Source organism: Zingiber officinale, chromosome 1A, assembly GCF_018446385.1.
Source record: "Zingiber officinale cultivar Zhangliang chromosome 1A, Zo_v1.1, whole genome shotgun sequence".
Taxonomy (NCBI): domain Eukaryota; kingdom Viridiplantae; phylum Streptophyta; class Magnoliopsida; order Zingiberales; family Zingiberaceae; genus Zingiber; species Zingiber officinale.
Window position 1 is genome coordinate 10,716,844 of NC_055987.1, and position 19,551 is coordinate 10,736,394.

Here is a 19,551-nt window from a genome sequence, read left to right on the forward strand (position 1 = left end):
ACAGAACACATGCGATTCGATCGACTGTCGTGCGGGTAACTCCCAACCGACGAGAAATTAGATAGAAATTAGGTGCGTGACGACTTATTCCCCCAACCTTGCGTCCTTATCCTCAAAATCTAATGCATCACACCTTTTTTCCATTCAGCTTAATGGATTTAATCTAACCGAACACGACTAACCTCTATTTTGTGTGCACAAAGCAAAGATAGCAGCAAGGATTTAACACGTCGGTCTTCCTTCAAAGTTCAACGATGGGCGTTTGTTTCTCCCGTTTTCCTTCAGCCCACCTCGCCCTCTGCGCGGCCTTGGCCCTACGGGCGCACGCGCTGACTGAGTCAATTCATCGAACAGTTGGCGGTCCGACTTTAGAAACCAAACTCCACCTACACTCGGTCAAGATCTCTCGAATTTTTTGACCTGGATTGAGGAAGAGGGTCGTCTCTTGTTCTTATCCCCAGCGGATAGTTTCTTTCCGCCTAACATCCAATTTTTATTTTTTTATTTTCCTCTGATGGAAGAAGCGCGACTCAGCTGTTCGACGTAATGCCCACCTCAAGTTTTCGACCGCCTAACGCCTGTCGTACCGTGATGAAACATCAACCTAGTTAGGTCATCGTGCCAATAGACATAGATAAACATACGTAGATCATAACACGGACATGGTTTTAAACTAACAGTAGAGTAGAATGAGCAATAAATAAAGAGGACTTGTTGGGATATAATGCGGTCTTACCGGGAATCCAGATCATCCAGTGGATATCCAGTAGAATTAGCAGTGCGTAATTTGAAGAAATGGATTTCCTACTCGGATTATGCATTTCACCGAGGCACCCACCTGTTTTAGCCAATAGAGGGAAAGATAAAGACATGAGCATGCGTAATTTTAAAAAATGGAATTGTTTCAATGTTTGGATAGGCTCTCTCAATGTTTATCTCTATCATTCTGCTATTTGGATTTTTTTTAAAAAAATTATTTTTATGGAGTTCCATTTCGTGGCTCGTTCCTACCGCCATTATTTATTATTATTATTATTTAATTTTTTTTAATCTTTATCCTTTGCCCTGTGTTGCGTGTGTATATATATGTATATCCAGTTATATTGATTTCTTACCAGCATTTCGTCGAACAGGTTGTCTGCCATCTTCGACCTGTCTCCGCCACCATCTTCTGAAATACCGAGGATTATTGATATGGCGGCGTCGAAGATATCCGCGAGATCTCCAGCGGCATCGGATCAGAATTCGTTCCCCTCGACGTCCTCCTCCGCTCCCCAACCGGAGTGCGATGCCTTTGCCACAGCCGCCTATCAGCGATATATCCGCCTGCCGGAGCTCGCCAAGCTCGCCGGGTCCAGGAAATTCCCCCAGTGGCGCAACGAGTCGGTTCTGAAGCCGGCTCTCCAGGGCCTGGAGATCACCTTCCGGTTCGTTTCCATCTCCCTTTCCGACACTCGGCCGTACGCCAACCACCGCGAGTGGAAACGCCGGCTCGAGTCGATCGCCTCCCGGGAGATCGAGCTCATCGCAGCGCTTTGCGAGGAGGAGGGCGGTGCCGGCGCTCCCATCGCGGATCTCAGCTCGTGCGCGGGGGTTCTGTCTCGGGGATACAGTTCGCAGGAGGTGTGGAAGGTCCCGGGCGCGGCGGCGAGCGTGGTCGCGCGCACAAGCGAGGCGAGCCTGCTGCCGCGGCTGGCGGCGTGGGAGAAGTCGGAGGACGCGGCCGCCAAGATCCTGTTCCAGATCGAGAGCCAGATGCAACGGTGCGCCTTCACTTTGGGACTCGGCGAGCCCAACCTCGCCGGGAAGCCCACCCTCGAGTACGACCTCGTCGTCCGGCCGTTCGACCTCCACGCCCTCAAGCGGTGCTCCAAGGCGCACCAAGAAGACCAGGTGTTGTGCACGATCCATCAGATCCTTGAGTCCTGGCTAAGCGCCGCCCGGGAGCTCGTCGCCCGCGTGGAACAGAGGATCGAATCAGAGGAGTGGGCGGCCGCGGCGGGCGACTGCTGGCTCATCGAGCGCGTATGGAAGCTGCTCTCGGAAGTGGGGGACCTCCATTTTCTGATGGATCCCGATGATTTCCTCCGGATCAAGAGCCAGCTAGGGATCAAGGCCGCCTCTGGCGGCGGGGAGTCGATCTGCTTCCTATCGGAGACGCTGATTCACGTGACGGGCGCGTGCAAGGAACTTCGGCGGAGCGTGCCGCGGATCCTGGGCGTGGAGGCGGATCCCAACGGTGGCCCGCGGGTGCAGAACGCGGCGATGCTGCTTTTCCACAGCCGGCGGCGTGGGGAAGGGGACGAGATGGGGAAGGTTGAACTGCTGCAGGCGATGCAGGCGGTGGAGGCAGCATCGAAGCGATTCTTCTTCGCGTACAGGCAGGTGGCGGCGGCGGTGATGGGGAGCCTGGAGGTCAGCGGAAACCGAGCGGCGTACGTTCCGGCGGAGGCACTGGATTCGCTCACGCAGATGTTCCTCGAGCCGCCTTACTACCCGAGCTTGGACGCCGCGAAGACCTTCTTGGGGGAGTACTGGCAGCGAAGCGACCTCGGAGCGACCAAGGCAAACTGGTAGAAGACGACCTAAGTTTAGATCCAAACTAAAATGAAACTAGAAAAGATTAAAAATATATATATATTTTTTATTTTTATTTTTTATTGAATGTATTTAATATCATTATTTAGTCTACGTAATGCGTGTTTTTGTAAATGGGAGTATAACGAGTTTTAATGTCATTATATTTAATTGGAGTATAACGAGTTTTTTCCTTCTAAAAGTAAATTAAATTGAATAGAATTAATTAATCTTTAAAATAATATATATTAAAATCGAATAGGAAAGATGGAAATTCTATCTCGAAATTGTGGATGCTTTAGCACTTATTTGATTAAACGAGTGCGGACGCAGAAGCACCTTTAGTGCAAGTCACCGGAAGTTACTTAATAACTTTCAAATTATTAATTCTAATAACTTAACATCATTATTTATTTGATCTATCTGTGTTTCTGATTTTAGATTATGGGTTCAGTTGTTAGTTTTTAATATTTTTTTCTTTTCATTTTTATTCTGGTTTTAGTTTTTTTATGGGAAAAAATTTTAAAAAAAAACCTCATTTTTAAAATAAATTATAGGTTATTAAAAAAAATATAAATTAGCGGCTATCTCTCTTCTATTTGTTTCTGTCTAAATTGATATATTGTAATAGTTATGAAAATCGTAACTACTAAACAATTATAATAATTATGATATCATAGTTATCATTAAGCTGTAGTTTACAATTAAGACTAAGAGTGACTTGTTAATGATGTAGGAACAATAGAGTTAGTTTTCGAAAGTCATGAGACTTTTTTTTTTTGAAAAAAAAAATTTAAGCCTGTTTAAAAATTTATATTTGTTATGGGTAAAATTCATAATCAGCCAAGTTTCAGATTAAAAAAATATCATTTAAGACTTTTCTTCTTAACATCATTTTTTTACTATTTTTTATAATTTTATATGTTTTTTATTAGAAACAGACTCAAAGATGCATATATTTTCTCAACTGGAACTTTAATTATTTTATCAAAACAAACTCAAAAATACATGCATCGATTAGTTTCTCAATTCGAAATCGGATTAGTTGATTAGAAATAAACTCAAAGATACACATATTGGATTAGTTTCTTCATTCAATATCAGATTAGTTTATTAGAAAGGAACTCAAAAATACATATATTAGATTATTTTCTCGATCCGTAATCGCTTAGATTAAAAACAAGTCGTTTTTTTAGGTTACAAATAAAGCTTAGTCTATTTTTATTAAAGTATTTTTTATATTGTAGTAAAACTATTTTTTACCCTTTTCTTAGTCCATAAGCAAATTAGGAAAAGGGTCCACAAGATGCCATCCTATAAATTCAGGGAATGTGTTCTCTGAACTATTTTTCTTGATTCACTCATGGACTAAGAAAGATGGATTGGTGGGAGACAATGATCCTCACATGTTAAACAGGTGAGGACTATTACTTCCCACCAATATAAATATTAGATTAAGAGATGATCCAGTATTTATTGATTAGGAATAGGAGCATACTAGAAAAAATGAATTGATGAGAGATAATAATCCTCACATATTAAACTAGTGAAAATTAATATCTTCCACCAAAATAAATATTAGATTAAGAAATAATTCAATATTTATGGACCATAGGATCCTTTGCTATGAACAGATGCATTCTGAAATAATTACTATATCTAATGGTGTTGAGGGTGGACGCCCTATTTCTTGATTTCTCCTTACGTGGTGGGAACTTGGCAGTGTTTTACGGATGGGTGGATCCGTTGAATCTGGTCCAATTCGTTGTCAACGCTTTTTCGTGGTATAAATTCTACGAATCTTTAAATGAGATAAGTTTCCTGTGCGATAAGAAGAAACGCAATTCATAAATATTCTATTTTAAATAGAATCTTTATTTTATTTTATTTATTTATTTATTATAGGTAGACATTCTTTTCTTTTTTTCTTCACTTATTCTACGTATTTAAAGTATAATTTATACATATTTAGAAGTCAATGTTTAGAATATTCATTTCTATTTGAAATTCAAATTTCAAAATAAAATACCTATATTATTGACATCCTCTCGTATAATATTTCAATGTTAATGACGGCTCATCATTATTTATTACAATTAAAGCACATTATAATTTTAAAACCTGTATTTATAACACTTTATTATTAATTCCAATTAATATAAGTAATACATAAAATATTAAAGATAAGTTTTTTTTAATAAAATCTGAATTTATAACACTCATAGGATAAAATTTGATGCTAAAAAATAAGTGGAGAACCTTTCTCCACTATACTTCTTTTATGCTAAACAATAAAATACATAATCAGGAGGTGAAAAAAAACTTAATTTTATTCCTATATTTTCTAAACTTTGTGATTCCTAACAAAAATATTGGTATGTGATGAAGAGAGAATGATGCCAAAGATTAAGACTCTGGGAAAAAATAATACTTAAAGGTGGAGAGACAATGATAGTAAGCATTTTGAATTTAGGAAAAAATAAATCTCAATATTTTTTTTTTACTTTGATATAATCCTAAAATTTTAAATTTTATTTATTTCAATATATGGTGTGATAACCCCTTTTATATATTTGTATATAATACTTAGTGACCTAATACATCAATACATATAAATTTTGTAAAATAAATATTTTCTCTCAATTAATTAAATAATATTATTTAATAATAATATGATTTATTTTAATGGACTCCTCCTTAAGAAGTTAAATGGAACAATTTGCTGGCAATATTATGAGGGTATTTGGCTGAGCTTATAAGCTCTCTAAAACAGCTTATAAGTTGTTTTGGAGCTTATAAGCTCTTCAAATTTGTTTGGTAAATTTTTTTTCGAACAGTTTATAAGCTGTCAAAATAAGCTGTTTTGAAGTTTATAAGCTGTTTTTAAAAAAGTACGGAAGACCTTACTTTTTTTAAAAAAATCTTATTTTAGTAAATTTTTTCTCTAAAATATCCTTATATAATTTCATAAATCCTCATCTTATCCTCCATAAATTTTTATAAGCCTAATATCTTTTTATCTCCGTCGACTTTTCTTCCAACGCTGTGTCATCTTCTCGGCCAATGCCTCTTTTCAATTTTCTCTCCCTCGGTGCAAAAATTCGTCCAAAACCCTCTATTAATAAAAATATCAAAATCCTCTATTAATAATATTATACCATTTTTAGTAATTTTATTAATAAAAAGATCTTATAATACCAAACACATCAATACATTTAAGTTGATTGTAATAAGTTCACCCAAACACTTTAACAACTTATTTTTAAAATAAGATTTAACAACTTATAAGCTCCTAAAACAACTTATAAGTTGTACGAACTTATAAGCTATTTTTAATAAGTTTAGCCAAACATCCTCTATATCTTTTTGCCCCGGGCTATGGTGTAGTGGCAGGACATCCAGGTTGTCATCCAAGTACCCGCGATTCGAATCTCAGTTATGATGAATTTATAAAAAATTTTCCTCCAAATGAAGTACACAACTAAAAGAAGCTGGACTCCTGAACTGTCCGCTGCGAGCATTTCTTGATTTATCTTGATGACCGATGAAAAATTTTTATGGGATCAGATCTATCACCTGACAATAATTTTGTCCGAATTCGAGCATGATTTTTTTTTTTAGGTCTTTGATCACCATAACTAGGTTGGGAATAAAATAAAAAATCTATTTGGATGGAAATAAAAATGAGGGTGAAAATAATAAATACGGATCAAAACGGAGGATATAAAATCCGATCTGATCAAACTTTCGTCCTCTTATTTCGCTATTTCTACTTTTTAATCCCCTTTTTCCTCGACCCATTCGAGAAAATAAAACGAAGTCCTGATCGACGCCATTCTCCTCCCCTCTCTCTCCTCCTCCTTTTTTTTTTCTACCGCCGCTTGATCGACGTTGTCTAGATCGAGCAGAAGCTCTTTGCCTTCGATTGGGGGTGAGTCTAGATGGGGCGGCTGTTTCTGGTTAGCCTGGAGGGCAAGATTTACAGTTGCAAGCACTGCCAGACTCATCTCGCACTCTCCGACGACATCCTTTCCAAGGTGCGTTCTAGACCTTTGACAACCCATCTAATATTAGGAATATCGCCCCTAGATTTCTCGATCGCTTTTTTTTTTTTTCGTGTGGCTCAGGATTATATGCCTGCTCGATTGATAGGAATAGAGAATGTTCTTCGCTCCTTTAATCTCAGAAAGGAATTTCTCCCTACCCTATTTGTTTTTTCATTAATTGTTGCGGCGTTGCTAAACAAACTGTATCTAGGGTTATTTCTTTTTTTTTTGCCTATCCAGATAACTGGCATGGCGCTCGCGATTCTCTTTTAATTTATTATTAATGAATCATCAACCCTTTTCAGTGTTGAGTCTCTTCCCCTGCCACCAATTGACAGATAAGTAGACGATCCTTAAATAGGTTATAACTAGAATTACTGAAACTTGAAGTATATGTATGTTGGTAGAAATATTGTTAGACTTCTGATATCTGTCCTTGAAAGTGGCATGGATTAATTGAGAATGTTAATCAGATTGGAAGGGTGTTAATTCGTCCCTAAAGCATACTGTTTGTTTGTGTTGCTCTCTACAAGATCATAATTGTTAATAAGTTGACTGTATGTATCATAATTAAGATCTTGTTGGATATTCTGGCACAGAACTCTGTTAAACCATGAAAATATGAACAGAAGTGATAAGTTGGATAGGATTTTTATGGTTGAAAAAGAAAAATATAAAGGAAAAAAACTCATGGCAAAGCAATCGCAAAATATTTTCCATCCATGATCCATCTACGTCCTTGGAGTAAGGAAAGAGGAAGAAAAGCTTTTTAAAAAAAAATGCAGTTTGGTGCATGAAGTTCCCACCAATGTAAGTCCTGGAGAAGGGTCAGACCACATTGGGTCTATTATATGTAACCTTACTTTGCAGTGCAAGAGATTGATTCCGTTACTTGAACATTTGACTGCAAGACAACAATGCGCCAAGACTCTCCTCCTTAAATTTTAAAACTTTATTTTTTTTTCAAAAACTTAAAACAAAGAAAAAATCATTTCAATATTTTAAAGTCCGGATTTGAACTGTAGTGCTTGCAAAAGTGAGATTCCTGTCCAAATTGAACTGATGTTAAACTGTTACTCATCTAAGTTGTCAAAGCCCTTTTATTTTGTAAAATAAAATAATTAATAAGGTATGGAAGTTACATGTGCATTTAAATGAATTGGTCACGTGATATTCATTCATCATGAGCCACAAATTGTTTATTTCTATTGTCTGACATCCATCTAACTGATTTCTGTATATTTATTTGTCCAATAATTAAAGAAGGCGTCTTTATAATCTATAATGACAATCAAGATATTTCATGTAATGTTGATTAAATTATAGCACATTGAAATAATGTTCGATTCTGACCCTTTGCCTAAAGGATAGCCACTGTCTATTTAAGGATGTTCATGTAAGTTCTCTTGTATGATCATCTTTAGCTTCAATTTATCTGCTTCCGGCATTATGTTCTGTGACTTTGAACTTTAAGACTGTTGACTAATGATGGAAACAATGCAGAATATATCCAAATTTGTGGCTTGAACTTTTCTCCATATTGCTGAATTAAATAGTTAATTTGTAGTGTGTAGGTAACTAGCTTGCCATAATATCTCTTTCCTTATTTTTCACTCTCTTCTCCAACAGGCATTCCATTGCAAACATGGTAAAGCATATCTCTTCGACAAAGTGTAAGTGGCATAATTGCAGTTTAGTTGAATTATCATGTTAAAAGTATCTCTATACTTTTTTGTTAATGCCGATGTTCCTGTGGTTAAAGGGTTTGATCATTTGCTTGCTATAGAAAATCTTTTATTTCACAGCCAGAACTGCCTTGGATTGGTAAGGTGCAATGAGTGTTTGAGCATCATGTTACCCAAAGGAGGTTTGACCCACAGTTTTTACACATATGATGCAATGTACTGCCATATATTTTCTAGTGTTTGGTTGTGGCTTTCAATCTGATTTATGCAACTCCTGCTGTCATGGGGAGGATGATCTGTGATCATTCTGCTCTGTATTTAGGCTCTGAGGAAGTTTCTTCCCAGTCCAAAAAATGGTTAGTCTATTCTCGCCATTTTTTTGGTAGTCCACATTGGTAGTCTCAAGACACAGACAGTGGCAGTGATGAGGTTAGACTGCTTAGAAATTGGAATGCTTGGTAATTGAATGGAATATACCTTTCCATGGTGCAAGCCAGTTTAGTGTTGGATGAGTGGGGCCATTCTGATTTTTTTTTTTTTTAAAACTTGGGAGAAGAGAAGAGTAAGCTTGACTGTATTAAGGCATTTTGTTCATCTCCACATCCAAGGAATAGGTCTACGGATGGAGCTCCATTCATAGCATTGTCAGCAATTACTTTACCTTTGCCAAAGTTTGCTTTTGGCCTAATCGCCAACTAGAAAAATGATGGTTTTACATATCCTTATCATGACAGAAGAACATTTACATGCAATTATAATGATGTGGCAGTTCTAGGATTCTTTGTGGACAAGCAACAATAAATTAATAAAAGAGGGAAAAGGGGGTCTCCTTAATGGAGTTGCCTTTTGTTTTGAAACCATGAGCCAGCATGGCCATTGACTGAGATCGTCAATTGCCAAGCTGAGTGTGGAATCAATGCGATCCATTGTTTTTCCAAAGTCATGGGCTTGTAAGCATTGCGATGCTTTCAAATGCTTTCTGGAAGTTTATTTTGAGTGCAAAGAAAGAGAATTGAATCCATTTTGGATTAATGTAGCCTAAATTTTGCAGTGAGAAAGCCATCACCAATCGACCTTCCTTTATTGAAATCAGACTGGAAGGGGTCAATTAGCTTGACCATGACTTTCCTTAGGCAATTGGAAAGCACTTTGCCAAATAACTTGAGATATCATGAATAATTGATATTGGTCTGAAGTTATACCAATGTTTTAGAAGCATCCACCTAGGCATATGCATCAGGGAACCTCATTTCATATAGCCTATGCTATCTCTTGTACAATTGGCTTTATTAGGCTGGACCAGGCAGTCTATGCAACCACATACAAAAACACAGAAAAATGTTTGTGCTTTTCATTTGAACTAGTTTGAGTTGAATTATATCAAATAAAGACCATATTATTGCTTTGTCCTGCCAAATATAAGAGCTTTTATGATGTTGTCTCCTCCTCAAAGGAATGGGTCTTGTGATTATTAAGCACTTAACTAGTATCTTTTTTTGTTGTGATAACTTGTTAGTGTTAATTTAAAATCTTATGTTGCAAGTATTTCTTAATCTGCATGCTATTTTTATGATTGTTATTGACTAATATGGATTGTTTAATATTTTGTGTTTTACATTGTTTGGTTAACTATATTTTTTAGTGTAGAATTATTAATTGAATGTGGTCGTCAACATATTATATTTTGTGTAAATCATTTTTATCACTGATTTTTAATTTTCTTTATATGAACCTCATATCTCTCTCTATATTTATGGTCATACACTGCATCTTCACATGCAGTGGAGTAAATTTCATACCAGTTGCACACACTCATTAAAATCTTGAATGAAAAAAACCTCCTCATCTTTTTAGGTGCTTAGGTAAGTGTAAGAATGGCCAAGGCATTCTTGACTGCATTGGAAGGTGTAGAACTCATCAAAATTTTTGAATGAAGTCTTGCTCAAAAAGACGGCAATAAGATTTGAAATCTCAACCTTGTTTAGGACTGTAAGAATTTGTGCGCAAGGTTTAAAGTCTTGACCTTGTTTTGAAGTTTTGGTCCCCGACCATAATGATATACTTTTGATACTATACTGTTCCGTTCTGTATGGGTGTCGGGATGGAAAAGAAGAAAAGGATGAAGAAAGAAGAAGAGTCTTGATTTAGGTTTTAGGCCATGGAAGCAGTTTGTGATGAGCTCGTGGCACAGAAGCGGGCTACGAAGATACTTTGCCTCAGGAAGAGCTTGCCAAGTCTCATTACAAAGGTGAAAAATGCTCAGATGGAATTCGTGAGAAGGAGAAAGCTCGAGGGAGCTCAAGCCAAAGTAATAAGCTCATGAGGAGCTCGCAAAGGAGGAAGTTCACGTCATCACGTGGAGCTCACGATGAAGGCAGGAGGATTGTGACAGGGTATCGGTAGTTTCTTGCATACTGTTTAGCAAGCAGAACTGAATGTTTGTCCACCCATGCTAACCTGTACCGAGTGATATTTAAAATATGGCCATGTGAAAATCCACATCATCCAAGTTTTCTATTTTTTCCCATCATTTTCCAGGTTGCATCCTTGATCTTTTTGGCAGTAAGTTGTGATTCCAAGGAATCTTGAACTCTCTGCTTGAAGACATGCCTCTAGTGTTCGAGTGTAAATCTATCTCGTTCAGGACTCTATTTTACCCTCTGTGCTTGGTTGCCTCAATCGATTGGAAAAGTGAACCATAATTCTGATGTGGCTGGAACAGGTTAGGCCTTTTAATATTCAGTATGTTTAAGTGTTCATGTCCTAATAAACACGAGGACTTGCATAGTTTGTGATGATTTATACGATATAGTCCTGTCTTAGGATGCCACCTCCTGCCTTGAATATTACATACATCTGAAGGCCTTTGTATTCATCAATGTTAACTTGCTTGTTTTAAATACAAATATCACATACACCGGTCAGTTTTCAGTTTACCAAAAATTGCAGCTTAATTTTTTTTTTCTTTGTCAAAGCTGATCCGTAAGCCAACCCAAGCTGAAGAGGCTTTTGGTACCAGCTTTACTGATCCAATTATTGGTTTAGTCTAGTTTCAATAACTATACTACCTGCTTCCAAACACCTAAAGTGAGTTCCTTGCTGCAAATGAGATTGTTGGCTGCCCACTTGCAGAAACCAAATTGTTTGCATGATTTATAATACAGGGACCAATTCGTGATCTATTTTATTTGTTTATATAAACAGATAGATGAACTCTTATTGATAACAACAAACAAACTTGAGTTTCAACTACTGTAGGAAGCATCATGAATGAAAAAACAAAAAACTGGTACAAAGAATCTTTATCTTGCTTTCAGGGGCATTTGATTAACATAGCACAAAGATCTCATATTAGAACTTTGATGCCTCAAGTTTTGAAATTTCATATGCTGAGAAGACCATTAATTAGCTATTTTAAGGTCATCAGTTTCGTTTTTTGGCAGTGTAAATATATCTGTTGGATTTGAAGATGATAGAATGATGACGACAGGGTTACACACTGTGTCTGATGTTTTCTGCGTTGGTTGTGGCTCTATTGTTGGATGGAAATATGTAAGAGTTATTAAATTTTGTCTTCTCGTTCTATTTCATGGCATCGTCTAACCATATTTTTATTTCAGGAGGTTGCTCACGAAAAGACCCAGAAGTACAAGGAAGGGAAAATTGTGCTAGAGAGGTGCTGCTACTGTGATTATTCATATTTCATTAATTTAGATCGAACACTTGCATGAACGACAACATTTATACATGCTATATGATCTTTTCTTGCTGGAATACGCAACTAAGTCGAAGGCATTTAACTGGAGCAGGTTTAAATTGACTGGTCCAGACGGAAGTCGATACTGGATAACTCAAGATGCTCATATGGGAGGCAGTGACCCGGATGATGTATGATCTCGATTTAGACTCGAAGAAAGTACAAAGTATCCTGAATGTAGATTCTTTCCCGTAATTGATCTTGTTTCAATCTAACAAGTGGATTCTAGTAATTTGTGTTTTACTGGTTGAATTATATGTATAATCATTCTGCTCAGCCTCTTTAATCTGATTAGCCATAAGATTACGAATCTCCATCAATTTATCATGTTGAGCAGCCTGCCCTACTTGATTAACCTACTCGTTCTACTTACTAGTTTGATCTATAGTTGTAAAAACTGAACTGGTAACCCAATTGAATGAGTTCTGAATTATTGGTTTAGTAGTTGGACAGTCGGTTAAACTGTATGTTAACTTGGACATTGATACAATCTAGTCCGTCAGGCAAATCGAACTCGATTCATTGTCTAAATTGAAATATATCCTTAAACCATTTCTTAAAATAAATAATAGAACATGAACTAATAAAATAATCAATTAACTAAAATGATTGTATTAATAATTTTGTTAAAATACACGAAAAAACTAATACAAAAACTCCTAAAGAAATACAATTAAATATAAATTTGTCAGTTTTATTAAGTTAGCCCAACAACAATTCAGACAGCAATTAGCACCAAATCCATGCATTTCAAAATCACCAACTATCAATCGAAATAAAAGACAGACGAACTTGAGATCCAAAAAAAATAGCTTAGATGAAAATAGATAAAAATTTACAGGTTTTATCATCTCGCAATCCAAATTTAGTCTAACGTTAAGCACAAACATTACCAGAGGGCCAAAACCAAAAGCACATGTGATCATTATATAAAATAATTGAGGTTCTTTCTTTGTATTGTTTCTCCTCCAATTCGCCGCGATGGAGACGAGTGTGAGAATCTCACTGTCGTTTATTGGAGGCCCACGTCATATGCCAACGGATAGCAGGTGCCCTCGCCCCCGGTGCTCCACAAGAAGTGCGCGTAGTTGGCGGTGTGGGCCGTGTTCCCCGGAGCGGCGGCGATCGCATCTAAGAAAGTCTCCTCGGCCGCCATCAGGTCACCCCTCGCCACCCACAGAAAGCTCGCGTAGCGGCTCAGCGTCTCCGCGTCTCTGGGCGCCATTGTGATCGCCTTCGAGAAGTAGTGCTCCGCCCTGTGGGTTAGGGTTTCTCGTTGAGACATTTCGTCGATCCGTTAAACGAAGATGAAGGAGAAGGGTTTTTTGTTTTTTGTTTTTTTTTTGGTTCTTTACCTTTCGTTCTGGTGGAGGACGAGGTAAAGGAACTGCGCGAAGTTGGAGAGGAGGAGGGGGCTGTCGGGATCCTGCACCAGCGCCTGCTCGTACATCATCTCTGTCCTCAGGTGGTCGGATTTATCGTCCGTCTGCAGTTCGATCGAGACGGGCGAGACCATGCGCCGCATCGTGTCCGGGTCCATGAGCGCCTCGTGGCGCGTTGTGGCTTGTAACCTGGCGAACTCCTCCAGAAACTTTTCCCAAAGCACCGCCTCCTCCGACGCGAGGGTTTCGGTCCACACGCCCTGGCCCACTTCATCCTCTGCCGTCGCCATCTCCATCTCCATCTCCATCTCGTCTCGATCGTTTTCCTCGATAAGGGTGTCGATCAGGCAGAAGACGGAGGATGCGTTGGAGGGCGTCGCGGCGGCGCCGATGAGGTTGAAGTGATCCATGTAGAAGATGGTGAAGTTGGCGAGGAGGAGCATGAGGGAGACCATGAGGGTTGGCGTGGCGGAGAAGATCTGTTGGAAGAGGCAGACGAAGGAGTAATTCATCTCGATTTGGATCCGCCCGAGGATGCCCTGGTTTTCCTCGCAGAGTAGCGCCTCCCGCCACTGGAGCGCGTACCTCTGGAGCTCCCGGATCATGAACACCATGGAGGAGAAGGCTCGCTTCATGGAGCAGCACGCCGTCTCGCCGGTCTCAATGAACCAGCTGGCCTCGAACCGCTTCTTCAGCTTGATGATCCGCAGCGAGAGCGGAATGCGGACGCCGTCGGCGTTCGCCTCCACGCACGCCGGAACGATCAGGTTGGACCACTCCGGAGGATCCTCCCTGAATCCCAGCATCCACGGCGATCGGATCGACGGGAAAAGCCCCAGCGTCGATTTGGGGGAGAAGTAGGGGGTTTGTTTATTTCGCTCGAGCTCTCCGACCTGCGCCTTTTGCCCGCTGAGCACGACGGCCAAATCTTCGACCTTTCTTACGGAGTCCTCCTCGCATTCGTCATCGCCGTCGTCGTCGAAGGGATCGAGGCTGGCGCTTCTGGCCCGGCGCAGGGGCAGCGCGCCGCCATGCCTCCCTCTCGTTCGCAGGAACTCCGCCGATCGGGTCCGCAAGATCTTTGAGCCGAGGGAGGCCGAGGGGCGGGCGAGGGCGCGGTAACCGCCCCACCCGCCGGCAGTCTGGTACGTTGGGTGTGACTGCGAGGGGATCGGGACGATGATCGGCGACGTGAAGTACCGACCGGTGGCCTGAACTCCCATCATCGTAAAGATCTAAAACCGCTAGAATTGGAGGTGGAGAGGTGGCGGAGAAGCGTAAACGTGTTGTCTTGGTTGGGACGGAACCAAATGGGTATAAAAAAGGTGGTGGAGGAGGAGGAGGCGCGTCATGATGACAACGCCGGCGAAGTCGGTGGTCTTCCGAGTCTTTAGGATACAATATGCTATTTTTGATATTTTGTCAAAAACTTGAAAAAAAAAAACACAATAACTGACATATCATTTTAAAAAGAAATAGTGGAGAAACTTGGCTGCAATTTTACAGTTCCATCTCAGCTTTCACTATCAAGTTTTGGTTGGCAAATATATTTTTATTTTAAATTTCTTTTTTTGTTGAAAAATAAAAATTGAAATAGAGAAATTTGACCAACCAAACAATTCAAAAAATCTGGGTTTTTTTTTGTTAGGTAGAAATGTTCTTTTAATACTCCATAAAATTTCATCAAGCGATGAAGAAAACATCACTTCATACGCATTTCGGACACAAAAATTCACATGAGATAAAATTATCCTTCTCTATATAAGCCCTATTCAAGCCATCACAACAACTCTATTGTGTCTCTCACAAGCCATCCCAACTCAAATAATATAGAGCAAAAATCTTTTATACTGAATTATCAAATGGGTGTTTATGTTGTTTTTCTCTTATAAAAAGGACGTCCCTCCTTTCTAAAATAACATAACTGTTGGTTAGTATTATTTTTATTATTATTCTGTTTATATTTTCATCTAAATTAAATGTGTTATAGTAATTATGAAATCATAATTATTACAAACTTATAGTAGTTATGAAATTATAACGGTTAAAATATGAAAAAAATTTTAAAGAAAAATTGTTTGGAACTTTCAAAAACACTTTAAACAACGTTTTTTGGATATGAAATCATTATGAGTTCCATTTAGTTATAGATATCTGAACGAATTTCAATTTAATATAATATACATCATGTGATTCAATTCGAATTAAAAATTATAATCTCTTAAATTTTAGAGTTTAATATTTACGTTGTAACAGCTACAAAATCATAGTTATTATAATTACTTAATAGTTCAGTTGTAGTAGATACGGTTTTATAGTTGTTATATAGTTGTAGCAGCTATTAAACTATAGCTGCTACAATGCCAATGCTAAATCTTAAAATTTGATAAATCGTAATTTTTGACTCAGGTTGAACTATGGGAAGCACAATATATCAAATCGAAATTCGTTCAAAGATCTATAATTGATTATGGGTAAAACCCAAAATGACATGATTTCAAGCTCAAAATATTATTTAAATTATTTTCGGAGGCTCAAAATAATTTTAATTTTAAAATATTTTTTTCCCATGTTGTAATTGCTACAACTAAATATTAGCTATGATTTCGTAGTTATTATAACACATCCAATTTAGACAGAAAATAAAATAATAATGAGAATAGTATTGAAGGATAATTAAATTATTTTACAAGGGATAAAATGTCCTTTAAATAAAAAAAAATCAATATATGACGTCTTTGGACAGTTCAGTAAAAACTAAGGATGTCTTCTTTTTATTTTTATTTTTATTTTATTTTTGTCTAATAATATATGATCTTAGACAACCTATGTATAAAACGAATTCTAAAATCACCAATAATTTTATCATTGGCTTCAAACTCATCTTAAATTTAAATACTACATGATGTAGACTAAATAATATTCAATCCATTAATTTATTTTTTATTATATAATTCACATAGTATATATTTACTGAACAGTAGATTTCATTATTCTCTGGATTATTTTTATCTAGCTCCCTTGACTTTCACTTCGTTCTGTCCAACTTTGTCTCTATCGTTTATCAAATACACTCTGTACCAATACACCCCCCAAGGACAACTGGAAATTGCACTGTGATTGTTTGAAAATCATTTCAAGGTGATGCGGTAGAGAGCAGATCCTCAAGTCCACAAATTATAGATCATGAGATGATCCATTATATATGGACATTTGATTTGAATAAATCCCACCTATTTAAAGATGGGGTCCATCCAAATTAAAGGTCCAGATCAGTGGACCATCTCCTGGTCCGTAATTTGCGGACCAGAAGATCCCTGTTGGATGCGGTAGGGATAAAGAGCAGATCCTCTGGTCCGCAATTTGCGGACCAGGGGATGATCCATTATTATAGACCGTTGATTTGAATGGACCCTACCAATTTAAAGGTGGACTCCATCCAAATCAATGGTCCTTATACAGTGGACCATCTCTTGGTCCGTAAATTGCGGACCAGAAAATCCGGCCCCGGGATAAAGGGCCCATCTTACTATCACGGTGGAAGTTAAAGGAGATCAAAGTTATGGCGATCAATGCGCGATGGTATCAGCCGATCGGGCGAAGAAGACCCCGACCGGGGATAAGGCTCCGATCCGTCGTCGTCTTCGACGTGGGGAGCAATCAAACAACCGACACTCAAGGAAGACAGCGCGTAGAAACTGAGCCGAGCGGCCACACCACTCGGCAAGTTAGCAGAGTATGACACCACAGAGTTCGACTTCGGTCGAGCGGCTATTCCGCTCGGCCTGACAGCAGTGCATGACATCGATAGAGTTCAGCCTCGGCTGAGCGGCTACCCCGCTCGACCTGGCAGCAGGTCTTGACAGTGACATAGTGGAACTTCGGTCGAGCAGACAGAGTATCGAGGTTCTAGCCGATCGAACGTGGCACCAGATCAGGGAATAGTAGGCCGAGCGGCCTGTTGAATCGTAGAAGTCGCTAGAAGGGAGAGGGGGTGAATAGTGATCTAAAATTTTGAACAGAGTACGCAGCGGAAAAATGAAAATCAAAACACAACGCTAACACGAAACCAGTTTTACTTGGTTCGGAGCCTTCGGCGACTACTACTCCAAGGCCCGCACTCGTTGAGTGCTTTCGTTTGGGAATCACTAATAGTTCATAAATTGATTACAACAGAAGGTACAGGAACTATTAAAACGAAATAACGACAACAATAATAAAACAAAACTTGAACCGTAAGTTGTCAAAGTAGTTTCACAGCGTCGCAGGGGCAGAGCGTAGAAGAGCAGTTGAAGAAGTTGTTGTATTGAGGCTCCGTGGAGGCCTTCTTTAATAGGCATGCTTCGGGCGCCCGGACCGTGACGTAGGTCCGGCCAATCAACGCACTCCAAATCTGCGACAAGATGAGTTTTGTCTTCCGGACTCCCGGACCACCATTTTCCAAAAATCCCTTTTCCTGCAAGAAAATGTTAGTCCGAGGTAAAAATAAAAGTTAAACTATCCTGCAAAACAAAAGTTAGCACAATTTATATCAAACAGAGTAATAATTAGATTTCGTTTCACCGAAACCAGAATCTAATCACGATCTCAACTTAGATTTCCGATGATCCTGTCCACGCTGAATCAACGGACGCTAGGCACGTGGCGCTCTCCGGGTCTCCGATGTAGATCTCCGGCTAATCTCACGAAGCTCCGGCGAACCTGCACAGAAGTCGGGCCGGGAAGGGGTTCCCGGCGGCGACCCTCCGACGCTCAAGTCAGGTAAGCAAGTGGTGGTGGAAAAAGTAGCTCCAAAGCTTGTAGAACGTGTACCTCCGGCGAAGTCTGCAGCTCTTTATATAGAGCGGTGAAAGAGCTTCTACACGCCTACCGAGGCACGTATGTATCCGCAGCCCATACCTCGGTATGTGTTTGTCAGAAAGCTTACCTGACGCCATACTGCCACAGTCCCATCGCGCCTTCGATGGGACAACAGGACACCCCGTTGTCAGACTAGGAGTATGGCCTGGCCATCCGGCAGGCTCGACGAAGAGCGCCGTTCGGACGGCCCTAATTCCCTGCGCCGGCCGGGCGGCGCGCCCATTACGTCCTGTCTTCTCTTAGGCCTTCCGCTCGGCCACTACTTACTGTTTCATTGAGCGTCGGAACCCCGATCCCAGTCAGGGTGCTTTTTACTATCAGATGCTTACTGGCAGACCAATCGGCTTGCCCTTTTCTCATGAGTCCGGTCGGCTCACCCTTCTTCGACGGACCACCTGGCCTTTTGACCTCCACGTGGCGTTGACCCCTCGTTAGGGGTCCCGGGCTCTTACCACCGGATCACTTGCCTTCCCCTCGAGTCTAGTCGAAGGAGGCGAAGTCCGACTGACTGGACTGCCGATCTGACTGAGCAATGATCACTGCATTAGTCCGCTCGGCCAGGCATAGGTATACTCATCCGTTCGGCGGTATCTTGTCCGTGCCTTGTGTTCTCTTGGAATCCACATCCGTGCGCTGCACACGGTAAGGGGAGCTCATTTAATGCGGCCAGTATCCTGCTGACACGTGGCGATCGTGCGTTTGTCAGCGTATGGCGGTGGCGTCACTTCCGATGGGACAACCGCCGTTTGAAATGAACGGCTAGATGACGACCTCGATATCGGCGACCTGGATCGGACGGCTGAAATTAATAGCGACCGCCCTTATAAAGTGCCGACTTCCGCTTTCCGCCGCATTTCGGCCTCATCTTCTCCCGACGTTTCGCTGCTCCTTTCTTCTTCGGCGACCTTGCGTTCCGGCTCTCCGGCGACCCTACAACCCCCTTCGATCATCTTCTTTGCCCGTAAGGATTCCTCTTCCTTGTCGCCTCTCCTTTTTTCTCTCTATTAGCTATTTCTTTCATCATCCCGCATTCTTTCCCTGTTTTTATTTCTCCCTCCTTCCATCGCGCGTCCCTCCCTAGCCTTATACCATGACCAACACCTCACAGCCGACCGGCGGTGCTCCGGGTCTTTGGTATTTGACCATGGAAAGCCGGTTCGACGAGGAGGACGCCTTGCGCCTCACTCGAACCTATGATTTGCCGACCGACCACCAAATAGTGTTAGCCTCACCGACCGATCGGC

At 40.2% G+C, this 19,551-nt stretch overlaps 3 protein-coding genes across 3 annotated transcripts; 2 read left to right on the forward strand and 1 right to left on the reverse strand.

Moving 5' to 3' along the window:
- The first annotated feature begins 1,116 nt into the window (after positions 1 to 1,116).
- On the forward strand, positions 1,117 to 2,756 carry LOC122018252 (nematode resistance protein-like HSPRO2). The gene has a single exon (XM_042575769.1). It carries the CDS (start codon positions 1,195 to 1,197, stop codon positions 2,575 to 2,577), a length of 1,383 nt encoding a protein of 460 aa, XP_042431703.1. The 5' UTR covers positions 1,117 to 1,194; the 3' UTR covers positions 2,578 to 2,756.
- A 3,574-nt stretch (positions 2,757 to 6,330) lies between these two features.
- Positions 6,331 to 12,341, forward strand: LOC122018268 (protein yippee-like). The gene is made up of 5 exons (XM_042575770.1): positions 6,331 to 6,614; positions 8,253 to 8,296; positions 11,752 to 11,860; positions 11,929 to 11,984; positions 12,118 to 12,341. The coding sequence occupies exons 1-5, from the start codon at positions 6,519 to 6,521 to the stop codon at positions 12,200 to 12,202; spliced, it is 390 nt and encodes a 129-aa protein (XP_042431704.1). The 5' UTR covers positions 6,331 to 6,518; the 3' UTR covers positions 12,203 to 12,341.
- A 543-nt stretch (positions 12,342 to 12,884) lies between these two features.
- LOC122018284 lies at positions 12,885 to 14,861 on the reverse strand. Its single transcript, XM_042575771.1, has 2 exons — positions 13,421 to 14,861; positions 12,885 to 13,321 (listed from the first exon to the last, which is right to left on the reverse strand). The coding sequence occupies exons 1-2, from the start codon at positions 14,671 to 14,673 to the stop codon at positions 13,078 to 13,080; spliced, it is 1,497 nt and encodes a 498-aa protein (XP_042431705.1). The 5' UTR covers positions 14,674 to 14,861; the 3' UTR covers positions 12,885 to 13,077.
- Positions 14,862 to 19,551: the final 4,690 nt, after the last annotated feature.

Coding starts and splice junctions, on each gene's coding strand:
- LOC122018284 (XM_042575771.1), bottom strand. CDS start 14,673: ATGATGGGAGTTCAGGCCACCGGTCGGTACTTCACGTCGCCGATCATC. Junction 13,322..13,420: donor GTCCTCCACCAGAACGAAAG/GTAAAGAACCAA, acceptor CCTAACCCACAG/GGCGGAGCACTACTTCTCGA.
- LOC122018268 (XM_042575770.1), top strand. CDS start 6,519: ATGGGGCGGCTGTTTCTGGTTAGCCTGGAGGGCAAGATTTACAGTTGC. Junction 6,615..8,252: donor CCGACGACATCCTTTCCAAG/GTGCGTTCTAGA, acceptor CTTCTCCAACAG/GCATTCCATTGCAAACATGG. Junction 8,297..11,751: donor GCATATCTCTTCGACAAAGT/GTAAGTGGCATA, acceptor GTTTTTTGGCAG/TGTAAATATATCTGTTGGAT.
- LOC122018252 (XM_042575769.1), top strand. CDS start 1,195: ATGGCGGCGTCGAAGATATCCGCGAGATCTCCAGCGGCATCGGATCAG.